Source organism: Indicator indicator, chromosome 26 (assembly GCF_027791375.1).
Source record: "Indicator indicator isolate 239-I01 chromosome 26, UM_Iind_1.1, whole genome shotgun sequence".
Taxonomy (NCBI): domain Eukaryota; kingdom Metazoa; phylum Chordata; class Aves; order Piciformes; family Indicatoridae; genus Indicator; species Indicator indicator.
Window position 1 is genome coordinate 1856827 of NC_072035.1, and position 20829 is coordinate 1877655.

A 20829-nucleotide genomic window follows, 5' to 3' on the forward strand; every position below is an offset into this window, starting at 1 on the left:
GGCAGCCCCTCTCGGGTGTCTCCTGTCTCCACTGCTGGCAGGGACCAAATGTGCTGCTGTGGGGCAGAGAGCTGGGCAGCTGGGCTGCATTGGGTTCTCGGAGCACAGAGTGATTAAACATCTCGGTTGCCTCATGAGGTAATGAAAGATGACTCAATTGTTCAAAAGCACAGCTCTGTGCTGATCAAAACTAGTGCTGCTTCTTGGCCAGCTGTTGCAGGCTTCTTTTCTTGGTTCTTGTTCTGGAAATCTACCATTGGTCTGATATCCAGTTGTGAATTATGTCTTTAAGCCTTAGTGCCTCACTAATATCCAAGGAGTTTTACTTATTTATTTGTTTGTTTGTTTTCCATTTGAGAGACTACAGTAGAGTTAAATGATATTAACAATTTGATCTAGCTACAGTTACTCACTCACATTGCTCTAAACGTGAACTTGATGTGGAGCCACATGCGCTAGAATTTATTTTCCGAAGTTCCAATTCCTCTGCTCTTTGAGTTAAGAGGATTCTTTGTGTTGTGTTTCAGTTAAGGACCAGAATCTTAAATTCCACTGAGCAATCCAGTAAAGTCTTCTAATCCTCTAGGGAAATAGTTTCATGGTTTAGAAATTTCAAGGCAGGGTGTTTATGGAGTTATCTAAATAGGAAGTAACTTGACACTGGAACATGGGTCAGTCAGACGTGGCGATGTATTATGACCCATGTTTTTAGGTAATATTTATTAACATCAAGGTGATTTATGAAAAGACAATGTGCTTGATGCATTTTCCCTTTCTTAACAGTTCCATAGGAAAACAAAGTGGGAGTTTTGAGACATTCTTTAGATGTGTTTGTTGGGTATGGACTGAAGCAGTAGTTAAGTAGTGAGGAAATAATAGTTTTGTCAACTGAATCTATGGTGTTAAAAGGATTTGAGCAAAAGTTACTCAGCTAGGTAACTGTTTATTGTTCAGTGATGTATGTGAAGAGGGCATTGGTGCAGCTGTAACTAAAGCTCTGTCCACCATAGAAAAGCTCAGGAGATGTGGCATAGATGGCTGGTCAGTGAGGTGGATTGAAAATTGGCTTCACAACAGAGTTCAGAGGGTCGTCATCAATTGCACAGGATCAACTTGGAGGCCTGTGGCAAGTGGTGTCCCTGAGGGATCAGTACGGGGTCCAGTTTTGTTCAATATCTTTATCAGCAACCTGGATGAGGGGATTGAGAGTACCCTCAGCAAGTTCTGATGATACAAAACTGGGGGGGTTGGCTGACACCCCGCCAGGCTGTGCAGCCATCCAACGTGACCTGGAGAGCTGGGCGCAGGCAAACCTCATGAAGTTTAGTAAGAACAAGCACAGGGTCCTACATCTGGGCAGGAATAACAGCATGCACCAGTACAGGTTAGGGGCTGCCCTGCTGGAAAGCAGCTCCACAGAGAAAGACCTTGGAATACGGGTGGAAGAACAATGTACTCTTGTGGCCAGGAGAGCCAATGGGATCCTGGGATGCATCAAGAAAGGTGTGTCCAGCAGGTCTAGGGAAGTTCTTCAACCTCTCTACTCTGCCCTGGAATACTGCGTCCAGTTTTGGGCTCCCCAGTTCAAGAGAGACAGAGACCTGCTGGAGAGAATCCAACGGAAAACCATGAGGATGATTAGGGGACTTGAGCATCTCCCCTATGAGCAGAGACTGAGATCCCTGGGGCTGTTTAGTCTTGAGAAGAGGAGACTGAGAGGGAATCTCATCAATACCTATAAATATGTGAGGGGTGGGTGTCAAGTGGAGGGGGCCAGGCTCTTTTTGGTGGTTCACAGTGATAAGACAAAGAACACTGGGTTCAAACTAGAACATAGAAGATTTCACCTCAACATGAGGAGAAACTTCTTTACAGTGAGGGTGACAGCACTGGAACAGGCTGCCCAGGGGGGTTGTGGAGTCTCCTCCTCTGGAGACTTTCAAAACCTATCTGGATGCGTTCCTGTGCGGACTCCCCTAAGTGATCCTGCTTTGGCAGGGGGTTGGACTCAATGATCTCTTGAGGTCCTTTCCAGCCTCTGATATACTGTGATCCATCTGTTTATTTTTGTTGCCAGGAATAGAGTAAATATGGTGTGCCTGCACACCCAAAATGCCCAATGAATTAGTTGAAGGAAGGCTTTGTGGTACCAGGGATGCAAGAATGAGCTCTGTAAATGTGGTGCACTGAAGGGTTTCAGAAATTCTCCTGAGCTGTGACAGTCACAGAATATTAGGGGGTTTGAAGGGACCTCCAGAGATCATCCAGTCCAACCCCCCTGCCAGAGCAGGATCACCTAGAGTAGGTCACACAGAAACACATCCAGGCATGTTTTCAAAGTCTCTAGAGAAGGAAACTCCACAACCTCTCTGGGCAGCCTGTTCTGGGGCTCCCAGCTGGCAGCTGTGCACCACACAGCTCCTCTTTTCCCCTGGTGTGACCGGGATGAGAATAGAAAACAAGTAAAACTCATGGGTTGTGATCAGAACAATTTAATAATTGAAATAACAGTATAATACCAGCAGTGAAAAAAAGAAGGTAGCAAAAAGAGAGTGAAATAAACCCAAAGAGAGAGAAGTGATGCACAGTGCAGTTGCTCAGCACCCGCTGACTAATGCTCAGCAAGTCCTGAGCAGCGATCTGCCCCTCCCGGCCAGCTCCCCACAGTTTGTGTGCTGGGCATGACATCACATCATGTAGAATATTCCTTTGGCCTATTGGAGTCAGCTGCCTTGGCTGTGTTCCCTCCCAACTTCTTGGGCATCCCCAACCTCCTCGCTGGCAGGGCATGAGAAGCTGAATAAAATCCTTGACTTAGTATAGACACTGCTTAGCAACAACATCAGCATGTTATCAGCCTTGTTCTCATGCTGAATCCAAACCAGAGCACTGAAACAGCTGCTAGGAAGAATATTAGCTCTATCCCAGCCAAAATCGGGACAAAACAAACAATTTGAGTGTTGAAAAAGAAATTTTTGATCGTCTTGAGATTTTTCTTTCTAGTTTGTCATTCATTACTTTTGTAGCTCTCAGATGCTCTCATTAGGGTTGATGACTGAAGGAGGGTAATGTGGTCATCTGTCTTCTAGAAGATGGAAGGACTACTGTCCACATCAAACACAGGAGCATCAGAGTGAGCCTTGAAAACCACAGCCTGTCAGCTCGTTGTTCTGCTGTGAAAATATTTGCAATGATTTTAGTGCTCCCCAGGGCTGTTGCTGGGTGTGCTGTAGGGCATGGATGTATCTGCTGGCTCTGCTCCATGAAGGGGAGCTGGGGGCTATTGGCATTGCTTGCTTCAGGTCTGCTGGTGGATTTTTTGAAGGACTTTTAACTTTGCACTGTTGTTCATAGATTCGTAGAACGGTTTGGGTTGGAAGGGCCCTTAACAATTATCTAGTTACAGCCCTTCCACTAGCCCAAGTTGCTCAAGGCCTCATCCAGCCTGGCCTTGAGCACCTCCAGGGGGAGGGGTCATCCACGCCCTTCCTGGGCAACCTGTTCCAGTGTCTCGCCACCCTCACTGGAAAGAATTTCTTTCTAATCTCCAGTCTAAATCTCCCCTCTTCCAGCTTCATTCTCTCTTGTCCTGTAACTCCAAGCCCTTGTCAGAAATGTCTCCCTAGCTCTCCTGTAGGCCCCTTTGGGTACTGGAAGGCTGCTCTAAGGTCTACCTGGAGCCTTCTCTCGGCTGACCAGCCCAAATTCCCTCAGCCTATCCCCATAGCAGAGTTTCTCCAGCCCTCTGATCATCTTTGTGGCCTCTTCTGGACCCTCTCCAGCAGTTCCACGTCTTTCTTATGCTGGAGGCACCAGAACTGGAGGCAATGCTGCTGCTGCTCACGGGAGGAGAGCAGAACAGAGGGGCAGAATCACCTCCTTGTCCTGCTGGTCACAGTTTGGATGCTGCTCAGGGGGTGGTTGGCCTTTTGTTGTTTGCTTGGATTGTTTTGACACTTCAGTCTTGCTCCATTGTTCTTTCCCTGTGCTGATTTTCAGGTACAGAAACTGCTCTGCATGTGTCCAGTGGATTTCCATGGGATCTTCCAGTTAGATGAACGTCGCAGAGATGCTGTTATTGCTTTGGGAATCTTTCTAATTGAATCTGACCTGCAGGTATTTTTCCCACTTAGACTAACTCTATTCAGTTTGGAAGATTTTGGATGAATTCAAGTTTAGTTGTTCAATGAATGGAAAATTGGTATTTACCCTTCATAGAAATACATCTAAAGATCATGGGTAGCAGATGGCTGCAGGCAGGAGAGCACAAGGAAACAAGGACAGCACTGGTGAGTGTCAGACAGTAGTCATGGAACTGCCACAGCCAAACTGCTATCCTGGTTTATGGTTGTCATAGCTTAAAGAGACAAAGGAAAGGCTGTTCAGGAGGATTTGGTCAAACTAGATGGGTTGTTGGGTGTTCTTCCCCAAATGCTTCTGAATGACAGATAGGTTCCAACCTACTCCTGAACATCAGATTTGTGCTAGGCCTTTTCATGCCTGACAGCAGTCAGGATAAAGAGACAAGCAGTGCACACAGGCTATGTTGTACAGGGATATGCCTTCTGTGTCTGCCAGCCTGTTTATGACAAGCTGGTTTTCTTCCCTTCCAGCTCTGGGTGTGGTGCTGTTGGGTGCAGAGGAAGGGAAGTCCTAGGTCCAAAGCCATTAGACCTCACTGAGACTTTCAGTGTTGCTAGATTTTGCATCAGGCCTGAATTTCATCCTGTTCAGTATCGGTTTGCTCTGACAGAGCTTCTCTGCATGTTATTAACATTGTGGGGGTTTTGCAGGATTTTATAGTAAGAAGTTTAAGGCAGCTGTGTTTGTGGGTTTCAGCATTTTCATGGTGTTTTCAAAGCCAGCAGTTAGTATTAATTAATCCAACTCTGGGTGGAAGGAAAGTGCCATCCTTTGATCTGCAGATTAGCCAGCTGAAGCCTTACACTTAAGTGGCTTGAATAAGGCCATGGGATGAATCACATGTGCTGAATTGGGACAGGCACTGATTTTTCTAGCTGCCTTTAAATTATTTTGTGATCTTGCAGTAGACTAATAAATTGTTTGGGGGTTAATTACTGTTCTGGAACATTTTTCCTGTCTAACTTTTAGAGAATGAGCTATTGCCTAGAATGCAAGAACTGGATTTTATAGCACTGTGCTGCTTTACTTTTGTTTGCTTGTGTTGAAATCAATTTTGCAATATTCATGAATCCTGTGGAATAATCATTAGAAGCAAGTTCTGTGTGTAATGTTGTCTTTCCATGTCTCTGATACGGTTCAGCTTTTCTTCTCCATGGTAAATAGTGTCTTTTCTTCTTTAGCACAAAGATAATGTGGTTCCTTACCTCCTCCGACTTCTGAAGGGCCTTCCCAAAGTCCAGTGGATAGAAGAAAGCAATGCACGGAAAAGCAGAGGTGATGTTTGGGGTTTTTTGATAATCCTCGTGCAATGCCAACCTGGAAATAGGCATCACAAAGGTTACTCAGGACATGGTACAAGGAGAGGTGATAGGTCCTGCTGGGTGCTTAATTCCTGACTCAGCAGACTGCAATATTGTATTTCTTTAGAAGTGCAGAGGAAGTTGAATAGCTCCCAGCTTTCTTGCTTGACTACTCTGTGATAAATTGCACTTTTCAAATAATTCTACACTCAATGCATTTAATTACTAAATTGGAGAAGATTGTGTAGTAGTTAAAGCAGGATTGTGTAGTAGTTGGAGCAGGAGAGTGGAACCTGAAAGCTATATGCTCTGATTTGAGCTTTGATGCTTGGTTGCTATTTAGACCACTTAATTTTTTTGCTCTCTTAATATCTCTTTAGATTAATCTAAGGATATTTTTTCACAAAGGCTGTTATAAAATACAATTTATTTTCCAATTACTTGAAAGCCTGGAATGGTTTGTTTTTTTTTTTAAGTTTTAATGATTAAAATGATTATTTGAACATTTCATGCTGAAACAAAGATGGTCAGAGTGTACTTAAGTGTTGTATGTAGTATGATATTTTCCTGTAGTCTGTTTGAGCACTGTGATGCAAGAATCATTCCTGTCTTAGGCATTATTATTACTTGCTCTTTCTAAGTTGATTCTCCCTGGCAATGCTCAGGGTTTGGTTTCTCTCTATTACTTTGCAGGCTTGCTTCCAGTTGCAGAAAACTTCAGCTTCTGCTTGGTGACGTTGTTGTCAGACGTTGCTTACAGGGATGCATCTCTCAGAGAGCAGGTAGAGTTGATCTTGTTTGTGCTCTTGTAGGCCGTAATTCTGCAATGCTGCAGTACTGACAAATGTTTAGAGAACAGGACACCACACCTGCTTCCTTCCTTGCAAAGGAATTGAGTGCTTCAGTGTGTGCTGTTGTGTTACTTTGCATGTGTTAATTATTAATCACGTATCTAGAATATATTCGTTTGTCTGCTGTTCCTTCTAGGTGTCGGAGAATGCCAGCTGCTGAGTCCCGAGTTTCAGAATTTGTGTTTTGATACTGAGATAAGGACTGCTGCAGTTTTATTCTACTAGCATGTACATCAGACTGTAGCCTTGCCAGAGGAAGCTCTGAGTCAGGACAATCCAGACTTAGTCTTGTTTACAGAGGTGTTTATGTTAGTCTTAGCAAGTTTCATCAGCTGTAGTGATCTAGGATAAGATAATGATATCTCTTTACCAAAAGATATTTTTATATGTCTCTCTTGATTACTTTAGATTTTGGATGCCATTCTACAAGTAATGCAGTTCCTGTTGGGAATGTGCCAGACCCCACAAATGCATGATAAAGGTACCATTAAAATTGTTGTTCTATTTGTAATTCCTGTCCTGTGAACTTCTGAGTTTTCTAATGATCAGGCAGACTGAGCAGCTTTTTCTTTCCACTTCCCCCAGCACACATTTGTTCTGTTTGTTGCTGACTGATAAATTTGGAAGCAGAAAGTGTATCAATTTGCAATGCCTTCATAGCTTTTCCTCTGCTTGCACAGAGAAACCTTTGTAAAGCAAGCTGGGCTGAAACAGTTCAGCAAAGTGGCAGCCAAACTGTGAAGAGGAAGTTCTGAGTTGCTGTGACACGTGTTTGTCTTTTGCAGAATATCTATGCAAGTATGCAGTGCCCTGCCTGCTGGGCATTTCTCGGGCCTTTGGTCGCTACAGCAATTCGGAGGAGGCTCTCCTCTCAAAGCTTTTCCCAAAAATCCCTCCACATTCCTTGAGAGTGCCAGAAGAGCTGGAAGGAATTCGCCGACGATCCTTTAATGATTTCAGATCAATCCTTCCCAGTTCTCTACTCACTGTTTGCCAAGAGGGAACACTAAAGAGAAAGACTAGCAGTGTATCTAGCATCTCTCAGGTTAGTGTGACTTGCTCTGGGTTCTAGCGAGTGCTTAGATCATTTCATAGTCTTGGTGGACTAGTTAAGGCAGCATTAGCCTGAATGTCCAGACAGTCTCTTAGCATGTTGTTTGACCAAATACAGAGATCCAGCTCTGAAGCCCTCAACATAGGAAGGACATGGACCTAACGGAACAGGTCCAGAGGAGGGCCATGAAAATTGTCAGGGGCTTGGAACGCCTGTGCTATGAGGACAGGCTGAGGGAGCTAGGGTTGTTCAGCCTGAAGGAAAACAGGCTCCAGGGAGACCTAACAACAACTTTCTAGAAAAGCATTGATTCCCTGTTTTGTTAGTCCATAGCCCCTCTTAGTATTGCCTAAAGTAGTTTCATTTAGAAAGTGTATGAACCATCCTTTGGAAGATGACTTTTTTTCCCAAATGTTTTATAGATAGTTTTTAAGTTATGGCTTTTATGTGATGTTTTAGGTTAGTCCTGAACGTGGAATTCCCCCTCCCAGCTCTCCTGGAGGATCAGCAATTCATTACTTCGAAGGTAAGTTATTTTGCAAAGGAACAATGTGGAATTTGAGAATTTTGTTGCTATTTATAGAAAAGTGAAAACCAAAAATCCTTTTGACCCTTTTATTTTTCTGCCCCCTTACAGTAATTCTCTGGTGTATACCTGCTAGAATTCTGAATAATTTGGGGCAGCAGAAGTTATTAACATCAGTGGTTTCCAGGCTCAGTTGTATTTGGCAAGCTTCTGAGAGATGTGATTTCTTGGCTGCTAGGCTGTGCCTAGTACTGAAGAGCTTAATTCAACTAGGCTAAAAATATTTCAGGAGATGAAGCTGAGTATTTTTGAGGAGCAAGTGTTAATATTCTGCTTCACTGGGCAGCTAAATCGCTCAGCTGGACTCTGGAGCTTTGAGACCTTTGTGGCACATTGTATCAAACTAAAACACTTGAAGTAAATGTGGTGTTAGTCCCTGGGTAAAAACTAGTAGTTTGGGGAGGGGAGGAATAAGGAAGGAGACACTGGAGTGCTCACTCCTCCCTATAGCTAAAAAGGCAGAAATACAAAACAATGCCCTGACTTAATATACAGACACTCAACCACTGGGCTTTGGTAGAGCTCTACCTGTGAGTTCTGTGTCAAAGCAGACCTGAAATTTAACCTTTCATGAACCATGTAAAGAACTAGCTCTGCATCTGTGGTGTTTTGGTGTCTTTGGTTTAGTCTGGCCCATTGAGGTTTTTAAGAGTTTGGGCATTTTCTGTTTCTGGGTCATTCTCCTCTCCAGAGCCCTGGTTTAAATTAATTTCTTCCATGTTTCCTTTACTCTGGTGTTGTGAGACCCCCTCACCTTGAATACTGTGTCCAGTTCTGGTGTCCCCAGCATAAGAAGGACACATTGCTGTTGGAGTGAGTCCAGAGGAAGCCACAAAGAATATCCAAGGGCTGGACCAGCTCTGCTATGAGGACAGGTGGAGGGAGCTGGAGGTGTGCAGCCTGGGGAGGAGAAGACTCCAGGGGGACCTTAGAGCTGCCTTCCAGTACCTGATTCATAAGGGTGTCTAGAGATAGGACAGGGGGGAATGGTTTGAAGCTGAGGGAAGAGTGTGTTTAGACTGGATCTTAGGAAGAAGTTCTTCAGTATGAGGGTGGTGAGACTCTGGAATAGGCTGCCTAGGGAGGTTTTTGATCCTTTGAAATGAATTCTTCCATCGTGATTGTAAACTTCTAATGAACGAATGTGTATTTTTGTCATAGTTCTTTGTCTTGAATTGTGCTTCTTGATACCTCGCAAGTTAACGACTACCTGTGTTGGAACAAACTCTTGAGCAGTAACTAAACATGCCCATTGCACAAAGTGTGTGTATCCTCTGTCTCCCTAAACTTTTATTTTTCTTTTGCCTTTTTTTTTTTTCTGGTCAGGTTCATATCTTCCTGATGGGAGTGCACCGGATCCCGATTATTACTTCTCTACAATCAGCTCCAGCTTTTCAGTTTCTCCTCTCTTCAATGGTATTAACAATAAAGAGTTCAACATCCCCCTGGAAATGCTCCGCCAGCTGCTGACCATGGTATGTGATGGGATCTTACACAGGCTTCAGTGAGACTGCATCCTAGAGACTCATGCTAGAAAGAGATGCGTTTTCGCTTCAAGCTTTTTGAATTGCAAATAAAAAGACTTTGTTTTGTCTCTCAAGCTTTAGGTAATATTATTTTTATGGCATTTCATGTCACACTTCAATAGTATTCCTAAAAAGTTCTCATGTAAATCATAAATAATTTGGAAAAATCAAAGTTGTTGATGTCAGCTTCTTCCAGCTTGATCCCTGCAAGCCAGTTGAGCTGAGATAACTTACATACTGCTACCTGCTGAAATACACAATTGTTTTTTGCTGTGAGAATGAGGCCCTTTTCTAGAAGGGTTTAGTTGCTGGGAACTCACACAAGTGACCCAAATTACTGTCCCTGTCTGCTTCCTGCACCAGCTACTGTAGAGCACCACATAGAGGCTCAAATATATTTATCCTTGTTGCAAGAGGAAATTCTGGTAGCCTTGATTTGATTGATCTGGCACTGTGCAGTCAAGTGCCTTGAGTTTTCTGTGCTCAGGCAGGTTGCATTGAGTTACTACCTAAAGTCAGCCACAGCAAACACCAGGATTTTATTTTTACTTCTTTTTTTTTTCCCCTCTGTAGGTCAAACAGATTGTTGGGGATTCTCTGCTGAAGACCTTAGATGCAGTTTTGGCTGAAATCACAGAGGTGTGTTTTCAAACTCCTTTTCTAATGACTTTGGATACTTTATTTTTTTGCCTTGATTAATACTGGAAAAATCAGTCTTTCACCTGTGTAAGGTGGTATGCTTGCTCTTTGGAAAACAATACTCATTCCCTCTTTTAAATGCTTGTTTACCTGTGGAGGAAAACAATTACGTAGCTGGAATAAAAAGATTTATTAATCTGTGTGATGGAAAATGCCTAATTTTGAGCAGATTTTCTTCTCTCTTTCAGATGGGTGCTAGTACAGATCTCTATTATAAAGCATTCAGTGACCCTCTTTATCTTGCTCAGTTTAAAATGCTGAGAGACACGTTATACTATATGAAAGGTATAGTATTGGGATTTATTTTCGTTATTCATTATGTTTAGGATCCAAAGTATTGCCTGCATTGTATTGAGTGCTGGAACACTGAGGTTTGCCTTTCCCAGGAACTTGGTGTATGCTCCAAAATTTGGATTTTGAAATGTTTTCCATATAGAAAGGTGCTATTGGGATAGGAAAAAAAAAACAAACTCAAAAGTTGAGCACCACTAAAAGGATTAATAGATGGCTTTTTCAGTTGTCGGCTTACTGGACTTTGCTATGAAATTTATCTTTTAGGTAGGGGATAAATTTCAGGAAATTTCTTTTATAGCAATGAATTTTATATATGTTGTCGTTCTGATACACTGACTCCCATCCTTATAGTATAATGCTATTTCCTTTGACTTCTTCAGATCTTCCCAACTCATTTGTGAAGGAAATCCACGATTTTGTGCTCGAGCAATTCAACAGCAGTCAGTCAGAACTTCAGAAAATCCTTCATGATGTGGATCGGCTGCACAACGAACTGAGTCCTCTCAAGCTGCGCTGTCAGGCTAATGCTGCCTGTGTGGATCTCATGGTGTGGGCTGTGAAAGATGAGCAAAGTAAAAAATGCTCTTTGGTGTCTGGAGTATGTTGGGGCGGGTGTAGAAATACTTAGACGTTCTCTGAGGGCAGGTGATGCTCAGAGAACTGTAAAATAAACTTCAGTGGCGTAGTCTTTGCTATTAGAATGCAAAAGTAAAACTGCTGTGAAAAAGCTGTGGGGGAGTTGGCTGGGTGATCAGAGATATCTTCACAGACATGGAAACACAAACCTTCTAGTATGAGGAGAATTAAGCTGATCTATTTTCTCTATTGTTGTAGAAATTCCTTTAAACGTTGGGTTGTGTGTAGCTTAATGAATCTGCTGAAAGTAAGTGTTTCTGTTTGGTTCTTTGTGTCAGGTGCAGAAAACTTGTGCATCAAGTTATCAGAGAAGCTGCAGTCAAAAACCTCAAGCAAAGTCATCATTGCTCACTTGCCACTGCTGATTTGCTGTTTGCAGGTCTGTCTTTACAACATTTGACGTTAATGGTCAGTGAGTGAGAGTTTGGGGAGTTGTACAGGTTGCTAGAAGAACACTTTGGTTTTTGTATTACTCTCCATCATGCGTTCTACATTGGGATTTTAGAGGTCTGATATGCAAACTAGAACTGCAGTAGAGGAGTACTTCCAAATTTGTCTTAGCTCAACTACTTCTTGAAGAGTAATCTTCAAAAGGGTTTTTTCAACTACTGTTTAGTTTCTGGAACGTTCAGTTTCTTAGTCCATTATGTAAGTAGTTCAAATACTGGGACTGGCAGATCACTGAGTTTGAGGTTTGGTTATGCTAATTTTCATCTCTTCTTATTAGGCACTTATAGCCTTAATAGATAGGGTGTTTTCTACAATGTTGGAACTTGCCCAGTACCTCTGATTTTAGAGAATGCAGCTCATTTCATGTAACTCCTGTGAAATCACCCAGGAGGAAAGTGGCAAGACTCAAATGGCATGCAGCACTCCAGGATAACATCAGAGAATAGGAGGCTTGAAATGTGTAAATCTCTTGTTAAAAACTGGATCTCTGAGTTCTGTGTGGTTTAGTTTGGGTGGGTCTGTATTGAGCTGAAATTGCAAGCCTAAGGTGTTGTTAGATTCTAAAGCTGTTCCTTTTCCTTTGTTTATCTGTGTAGGGTCTGGGTCGTTTGTGTGAGAGGTTCCCTGTTGTGGTTCATTCTGTCAATCCATCCTTGAGAGACTTCCTTGTGATACCTTCCCCAGTGCTTGTGAAACTTTACAAGTACCACAGTCAGTATCACACAGGTAAAGGAACAAAAGGCCATGTTCTAGAGGATATTCTGCTGAGCGTTTTACAACTCATGTGGCTTTACAGTGCTTTTGGGTATTTTGTGGGGATACAGCTGTAGGGGGAAGTAGAGATGCATTTGTGATTGTTTCTGGGGGAAGATGGAGAAGAGGAATGCAAATACACTTTTGGTAGAACCACAGAGTGTTAGAGGTTGAAAGGGACCTCAAAAGCTCATCCAGTCCAACCCCCCTGCCAGAGCAGTGTCACCTAGTGCAGGAACACATCCAGGCAGGTTTTGAATGTCTTTAGAGATGGAGACTCCACAACCTCTGTGGGCAACCTGCTCTAGGGCTTCAGCATGTTCACACTGAAAAAAGCTTTTTCTTCTGTTTCTGTGGCATTTCCTCTGCTCCAGCTTGCACCCATTGCCCCGTGTCCTGTCATTGGACATCCCTGAGAAGAGCCTGGATAAGAAGCGCATTTAAGGGCAAACAGTGTTTGTAGAACTGCTTTTTATCTTAGCAGCAATCCTGCTGTGGTTCTTCTGATAAAACCAAAGTAAGATCACCAGCAGCTGCAGTGTGGTACTACAGTACTGAAGGTTGTATTAGGTGCCAACATCCTGTGCTCAGTTCAGAACAGTTTTCTTAGGGCTTTGTCCACATAGGCCTTGGAAACCTCCAAGGACATGTAGTCTACAACCTGACCAATGCATCATCATTCTTAAAGTGAGGGAAGAAAAAAAGAAATCACATATACTGCTGGAACCTCCTTTGGTTCAAATCAGGGCTGTTATGTCTCATTCTTCCGCAAAGCCTTCTCCTGTGCTTTTGGTACCCTACTTTACACTTTGGAAGGCAGCCAGGTCTGTCCAAAGCTACCAGGCTGAAGGAGACTATGCTCCTCACACTTTCCATACAGGTCCTGTGCTGCAGCCCCATGACCACCTTGGTGGCATTTGGCAAGTTTTCTGTTGTTCTTAAATTGTGAAGCCAAGTTATGATTTCCAAAAGGAAAATGTTCTATTTAAATCACTTGCTAATGGAAAATCAGTATTATAATGCTAAAGCAGAGTAGGTAAAATGAGACCTGAAGGTGACACAGTTTAGCAATAATTACTTAGGAACAATTAAATGCAAGAGTATCTTGCATAGCTGTTGACAACACCTGCACTTCCAGAGCTCTTCAGTGCAACTCTCTGAGCTGTGCCCTCATCAAATACTGCTCTGCCTGTGTGCTCTCATTTTGAGGAGACAAACAGCTATTTCAAGTGGTATTGATTTCTGTACTCTTGTGTTCTTAGGTGGTAATGACATCAAGATCAGTGTAACCAACGAGCATTCAGAGTCCACCCTAAGTGTAATGCCTGGCAAGAAAAGTCAACCATCCATGTATGAGCAGCTGCGAGACATCGCTATAGACAACATCTGCAGGTGAGAGAGAGATTTGCTCCACTTCTTCTGCTTCCCTAACAGAAGTGTTGTAACCCTGTAGAAGGTGCTGCTCTGGGCCTCTGAAAAGGCTTTTTGCCTTTTTTGCTTGTGACTTCATTTTTTCTTCAGGCACCTCTTGATTTTGTTTATGTCCTAACTGTAAAAGGATAGTTCAGTGTCATTGTTTTGCTTCCCAGGTATCTAATTCATGCAGTCTCCCTTTCAGTACTCAGCAGGGGGTTGTTTTGTGCTTACATTATCATGTTGAGAGAGGATTGTGGGCAGGGTCATTGAATCAGAGAATTGTTTTGGTTGGAAAAGACCTCTAAGATCATCGACTGAACTCTACCATGGCCACTAAACCATGTCCCCAAGCACTGTGTCCAGGTGTTTCTTGAACACCTCCAGGGCTGCTGACTCTACTACTTCCCTGGACAACCTGTTCTGGTGTCCTGATGTTTCTTCCCTTCTAGAGAGCTACAGAGAGCTGGAGGAAAGACACATAGCTGATGACTAGAGACAAAGAATTGATGTTTCGAAAACAACAGGTTCTGAGTTTACCTTTGTTATTTATGGAGAAAACAGTAGAACCTCTGCTCATTTCTCAAAACACATCTGCAGCCTTCCTAGGCAGTCAATTCTTATACCTCAGTATAAACTTTTTTCCCCTCATACCTGTTGTGTATTTTTTTGCCCTCTGGCTGTTATAGCAAGTTTTCTATTTGTTGTTTTTCCAGGTGCTTGAAAGCTGGCTTGACTATAGATTCTGTGATCGTGGAGGCTTTTCTTGCCAGTTTGTCTAACCGGCTGTACATCTCTCAGGAGAGTGATAAGTAAGTTGTTAGCCATCAAACCAAGTTTTTCTTCACTCAGTGAACCCAAAGCTTGTATCTTGCAATAAGTACAGGCAGCATTGTTTTAGAATTAAGCATCTATCCATGAGCTTCTGTGTGGGGTCAAGATCTTCCCGCGCAGATCACAGCTGCTGACCCTTGGTTTTGTACTGAGAGGTAGAGATTGATTTTTATCTGATTAAATCTTTGCTGTGTATTACCCAGTTTGGAGGCATAGATTGAGAGATGCTCTATCTTTCAAGCTTCAGCTATCTTTTGTGGCTGGATACAGCTTGTCACTTCTAGCAGTTGACTTGCCAAGTTTTTAAGAGACTCACCAGTAAATAAATCTCCACCAGGAAGTCCTATCATAGCTGGTCTGACTGTCATGTTGTAAAGTTTTGCAGATCATTTAAGCTCTCTTCACTGTTGTTTCTGTTGAGTTTATTCATGGGTTGGTGTGGGTTTTGTGGACAGTGAGTTTGTGGGAGATTTTTTTTGGTTTTCACCTTGAAAACCAACTTGTGCAAGTATATCTCCAATGTTAATGTTGGGGGTAGATGGGTGTATAGAGTGGCAATATTAAAGCTGTTAATGATGTTTCAATTAAAATTCTTTCTTAGATGAAATACTTGGAGGTCTTGATAACTGTTAAACAGTTACATGCATGGATTTGGGTATTTTGTTTGTTTTTTTCCAATAGGGAAGCTCATTTGATTCCTGACCACACAATTCGTGCTTTAGGGCACATTGCAGTGGCACTGAGGGACACCCCAAAAATGATGGAACCCATCCTACAGATCTTACAGCAGAAGTTTTGCCAGCCACCTTCTCATCTGGATGTTCTCATCATTGACCAGCTGGGCTGCCTGGTCATCACTGGAAATGTAAGGAAAGAAGGAGCAAAGAGAATGCCAGTTCATGATTCCTTTAGTTCAAAGGAAACATGTTTTACAACTACAATTGCAGAAGCTTCTTAAGGTGTTCCCTTGCTGTTCCTATGGAACCTCCTCTGCTCCAGCTTGCACTTGTTGCCCCTTGTCCTGTCACTGGACATCCCTGAGCAGAGCCTGGCTTCATCCTCCCAACAGTGCCCTGCACATCTTTATCAACAGCAATGAGGGCACCGCTCGGACTCTTCTGCTTCAAGCTAAAGAACCCCAAATCCCTCAGCTTCTCCTCATAGGGAGATATTCCACTGCCTTCAGTAGCTTTGTGGCTCTGTGCTGGACTCTTTCAAGCAGTTCCTTGAAGTCCTTCTTGAACTGAGGGACCCAGAACTGGACACAATATTTCAGATACAGCCTCAGCAGGGCAGAGTAGAGGGAGAGGAGAATCTCTCTCGACCTGCTAACCGCAGCTCTTCTAATGCACCCCAGGATGCCATTGGCCTTCTTGGCCACAAGGCCACATTGCTGGCTCATGGGCATCCTTCTGTCCACCAGAATTTCCTTTTCTGAATTTACCATTCAGAATTTACCTTTTCTGAATGTAATTCTGAGAACTCGGAAGGCTGAAGAAAAAGTGTCTGTCAGGAAGGTAGAGTTAAAGAACTTTGAGCAGTTAAAAACAGTTCCACTGGGTTCTTTATGGAAACTGAAACTCTTGCTAAGTCTGTGACTAGATACCTATCACAAGAACTTGATAATACTTAGTGTATTTTACAGGCTTGTTGAGAGTTTGTATTCAGTTAGTTCTACATAGTGATTTGAGGTTTGGTTTGGTTTGTTTTCACAGCAATATATTTACCAGGAGGTGTGGAACCTGTTTCAGCAAATCAGTGTCAAAGCAAGCTCAGTCGTTTACTCTGCCACAAAAGATTACAAGGATCATGGATACAGGTGACTCTTAGCTGGCTGAATACTCTACCCAGTGTCCTTTATGCTACACTTTTTCCCAGTCTAAGTTTTATAGTCAAGCTATGAATAGTACTCTTTAATTTGATGCTAAAACGTAAAATATTAGTTGGAAAATATAGCGCTTTGTAATCTAGAGATTCCTAAAAATGGTTTTCACTGCAGGTGGTACTGATTGGCTTTTTTTCCCCTCAATAAGGAGTTCATGTTTGTAAATGATAATTGACATTGATGAGCTCTGTCATCTCCAACTGGAGTAGTGAATCTCTTAGCCTAGAAAAGCTGCTCAAGTTCCATTGGAGTTTTTTGGGGTGGGGGGAGTATTTTGGGTGTTGTTAAATATGGTCCCAGTACTGGTTAGGGATTAAACGTGAGCTATGGACAAAGTAATTCTTAGTATGTAAGTGTCTCTTTTAGTTCCTCTTCTGATTAAAGATTATCTCTGACTTCATTGGTTGGGGTAGGTATCTCTTAATGTAGTGTGTGAGTAATCAAGAGGTCAGTTCCTGTGAATGTTTCAACATCCTCTCTGACCCAATGCACTTTTTGCAGTGACTGATACTAGCTCTGGTTCTGCTCAAGAACTTTCCCAATCCAGAAGCTCAGCACTTTGCTGCTTTTTGTCTGTAGCTATACCTGCTACAGGAAATTAATGTACTTTTGGCTGTGACAGCATCAAAAGTGAAGTGTCCTCCAGAGGCAAAGGTTACAAAGAATTTTTCACTTAAATGCTGATTGTGTTTCAGTTAACAGTAAAGTGATGTGCCACTATTCATAGGGAAACCCCAAACCAGCTGTCTTGAGTGAAGGACTGTCAGTGCAAGAGTTACTGTCACATTCTGAAGAGAGCACTGAAAATGCAGAGCTTTGGGGAATTGCTTGTTCATAACTGTTCTCTCTTCTCAGGCACTGTTCCTTAGCAGTCATTAATGCCCTAGCTAACATTGCTGCTAACATTCAAGGAGAACACCTTGTGGATGAACTTCTGATGAACTTGCTGGAGCTATTTGTTCAGCTTGGGCTGGAAGGAAAGAGAGCCAGTGAGAGAGCAAGTGAAAAAGGACCAGCACTGAAGGTCAGATATTCACTGGATTTTAGTTGTATGCAGCTCTGCATTTGTACAATCAGCACAAGTAAACAGAGTCTTTTGTGTGTCTGAATCAAACCCACGCTCAGAAGAAAACCACACTGCCTTCAACCTAAGAATGTTCTGATCATGAACTGAGTACCCTTCAAACGCCTAACAGATCTGTGTATAGTTTCTGAGCTAAAGCAGTGGTATCCGTCTTGTCCAGCTGAGCCTGATTTGTGTGAGGCTGAGAAGACCATCTAGAGTGTTCAGCTTTTGGAGGCAGAGCTGCAAAGGGAAATACAGAATGCTGAGTCCTGAACTCATAATTTTTGGAGTGTCTTTAGAGGGGACAGAATTCTAATTCCAGTGGTGTCATAGGATCATAGGAAAATGCAGCTTGGAAAGGACTTCAGGAAGTCTGTCCAGGCTTATAATGGAAACAGTGCAGTGAAGTGAAAAACACTTATTTAAATTCTCTGCTGGTTTTTAGGAGTGCTTTATTTATAGAGCAAGTTTACCCAGAAAGCTTGCCAGAGAGGAGACTTGTCCCTTTGATTGGTAGGGGAGGAATATTTTGAAGAAGAATAAATTTGTGTGTCTTTAAAATAGACATCTTTTTGAATGCAGTGACCTAAGGATGCCTGCAGACAGGAGAATCTGTGCTTGGTTTGACATGGAGTTGAGCTAGGAGGCAGTGTTTCTTTATTCCGAAGATACTGATAGCTGTTTTATTGGGGCACTCTTTATTCAGCATTCTAGCTGACTCAACTTGCATCTCTACTCAGACTGCAGCAGTTTGCTATGTGCATTGGCTGTCCTGATGCTAGCAAGAGTTACAGTGACTTTTTTTCCAGTCATTTCTACCCCTGAGAGTGATTTGGGTGATGTTATTACCTTCAAAAATATTTAAGGGTACATCTTTTGTTTTGCTTTATCTCAGACACTACAGGAAAGATAACTGGAATGTGTTTTAGTTGGGTTGTATCCTTGTTGTCTCATCTCAAGAGTATTTGGTGTGCAGTTCGCTCCCTTCCCCTTGTGCTCCTTTCTCCCTTCCCCTTGTGCTCCTTTCTCCCTTCCCCTTGTGCTCCTTTCTCCCTTCCCCTTGTGCTCCTTTCTCCCTTCCCCTTGTGCTCCTTTCTCCCTTCCCCTTGTGCTCCTTTCTCCCTTCCCCTTGTGCTCCTTTCTCCCTTCCCCTTGTGCTCCTTTCTCCCTTCCCCTTGTGCTCCTTTCTCCCTTCCCCTTGTGCTCCTTTCTCCCTTCCCCTTGTGCTCCTTTCTCCCTTCCCCTTGTGCTCCTTTCTCCCTTCCCCTTGTGCTCCTTTCTCCCTTCCCCTTGTGCTCCTTTCTCCCTTCCCCTTGTGCTCCTTTCTCCCCTGAGCAAATGCACTCATTGCATAGAGTGAAATTAAAAGAATCCTCTTGAGTGAAAGGAGATTTGTTTTTCCTCATGCTTCTTAGATTTCAGTGGAAGAGGCAGCTTACCCTGCTGAAATAAGCCTTGAGTATGGTGTCTTTTTGCAGACTTGTTACTTTTGGCTCCATTTTGGCAGTGAAATTCAACTTTTGGTAAGCATTTAACACTTGTCTGTGGCCACCCATTTGAGCATTTTTTTTTGCAGTTGTTGGATGCCAGAGTAGATGTGGTATCAATGAATATTTTGCCACTTCCTTTAGCTCAAGGCATAATATCTGACTTCTAAATATAGCAGACCTTGTGCTGAAAGAGGAAAACATCCTTTCAATCAGGGACATTTCAGTCTGTGAGGAACCACCTCAAAAGCTGTTTTCACAGAATCACAGAATGTCAAGGGTTAGAAAGGGACCTCTAAAGATCATCCAGTCCAACTCCCCTGCCCAAGCAGGATCACCTTGGGCAGGTCACACAGGAACATATCCAGGCAGGTTTTGAATGTCTCCAGAGAAGGAAACTCCACAGTCTCTGTGCACATTCATTGGGAAGATACAGAGCTGTAGCTGGCAATGTCTGTTTTTATTGGCATAGGCAGTAGGAATGTTTGATGCTTGAACTAAGTCTTGCAGCAAGTATTTTAGAAATGTTTTTGGAGGTGGTTTGAGAAGTTCCTTTTTCTTTTCCAGGCTTCCAGTAGCGCAGGGAATCTGGGTGTGCTCATTCCTGTTATTGCTGTGGTGAGTATCCAGTGATTGGTTTGTTGCAAACAATTTTTCTTCTACACATCAACTGTCAATGCTATTTCATGGTCAAACAGTTTGATTAACAACTGGTGCAGAGGTTTACCAAAGTGTAACTATTAATTCAGTCAGAACTTGGTGTACAACCATTCTAGGTCTCCAACAGAACAGTGTCCAAGCTGGGTTTCCAAGTCAGTAAGACTTCTTGCCTAACTGCTGTAGCTTCTCCAAAAAGGAGTCTAAAAGGCCTGTAAACAAACTTAAACTTACAGGAGAACACATCACTTTCTACCCTCCTGAAGCTGAATTCCTGCACAGCTAGTGGGAAATCTGTTCCATACTTGCAGCAAGCATGCCTGCTTGGAGCTTGTTCATACTACACAGCCATTAACAAGTAGAACCAGATAATTCATTTCATACTCTGCTTTCCCAGAACTCTTTACTGAAGCTTTTCAAAGAGAGGAGCCTTAAACTAGCACCAGTTAAAGATCAAAGAACTGCTTCTTTCCTTCTGTCTCTTCCACCAGTTTCCAGCATCAGGTCTTCCTGAATTTACCAGGGCCAGACCCTAGCTTTACAGAAGTGTGTTTGTAAATGTCTTGGATTGCTGTTGTTCAAGAGGTGCTCAGTTTTTGCACAAAGTGGCTAGTCCTATGATGGGAGATACGTTCTAGGGACTCTTACTGTGCAGCTGTCAGTAATGCCAGCACTGATCTGAATAAAAGCAGATTGAGAATGGGTTAGTGCTTGTTAGAGACTTAATGTCAAGGCCATGAGGGTATTCTTCTGTTCCAGATTTATATTGATGGTAGATTTGTTCTGAATAGCTGGGGATAACTGCATTTTTCTTAATCAATGTGACCTTTAAATGCAGTCAGATAGTGCCAGGATCTGAAGCAAGAGTTAATGGTTACATTATGGTTGTTGAAGCAAATATTTGACTTTCTTGCACAATGTATGAAGATCATGAGTTTTGAGCAGTAGCTGATTTTCTTTTCTGCTGGAGCTCTTTCTCTTGAATAATTCCCCTTACTTAAGTCTCACAACCCCTGTATTCCAGATATTTCAGCTCCTTTAATCATTGATAAACAAATTAAATCTGGGACATGAATATTTACTCTTGAATATGCTTTTCTTTTAGGATATAGATAAACCAACAAAATGTTTGTAGGAATGTTAGTGATTTCTGTTGGGAACCTTTAGTACTGAAAATTGTCCTGCTCATAGTGG

General features: G+C 42.7%; 1 protein-coding gene across 1 annotated transcript in view; it reads left to right on the top strand.

The window, feature by feature from the left end:
- The window catches only part of PI4KA (phosphatidylinositol 4-kinase alpha), a 62924-nt gene that overhangs the window by 1101 nt on the left and 40994 nt on the right, over nt 1-20829 (top strand). The window contains exons 2-20 of the mRNA XM_054392729.1: nt 4000-4116; nt 5325-5418; nt 6138-6226; nt 6704-6776; nt 7081-7340; nt 7809-7875; nt 9262-9410; nt 10035-10100; nt 10349-10445; nt 10835-11026; nt 11369-11469; nt 12137-12266; nt 13327-13329; nt 13556-13685; nt 14423-14518; nt 15222-15405; nt 16256-16359; nt 17281-17449; nt 19546-19596. Coding sequence (XP_054248704.1) covers nt 4000-4116; nt 5325-5418; nt 6138-6226; nt 6704-6776; nt 7081-7340; nt 7809-7875; nt 9262-9410; nt 10035-10100; nt 10349-10445; nt 10835-11026; nt 11369-11469; nt 12137-12266; nt 13327-13329; nt 13556-13685; nt 14423-14518; nt 15222-15405; nt 16256-16359; nt 17281-17449; nt 19546-19596 — 2172 coding nt within the window. The remainder of the gene's footprint in view (nt 1-3999; nt 4117-5324; nt 5419-6137; nt 6227-6703; nt 6777-7080; nt 7341-7808; nt 7876-9261; nt 9411-10034; nt 10101-10348; nt 10446-10834; nt 11027-11368; nt 11470-12136; nt 12267-13326; nt 13330-13555; nt 13686-14422; nt 14519-15221; nt 15406-16255; nt 16360-17280; nt 17450-19545; nt 19597-20829) is intronic.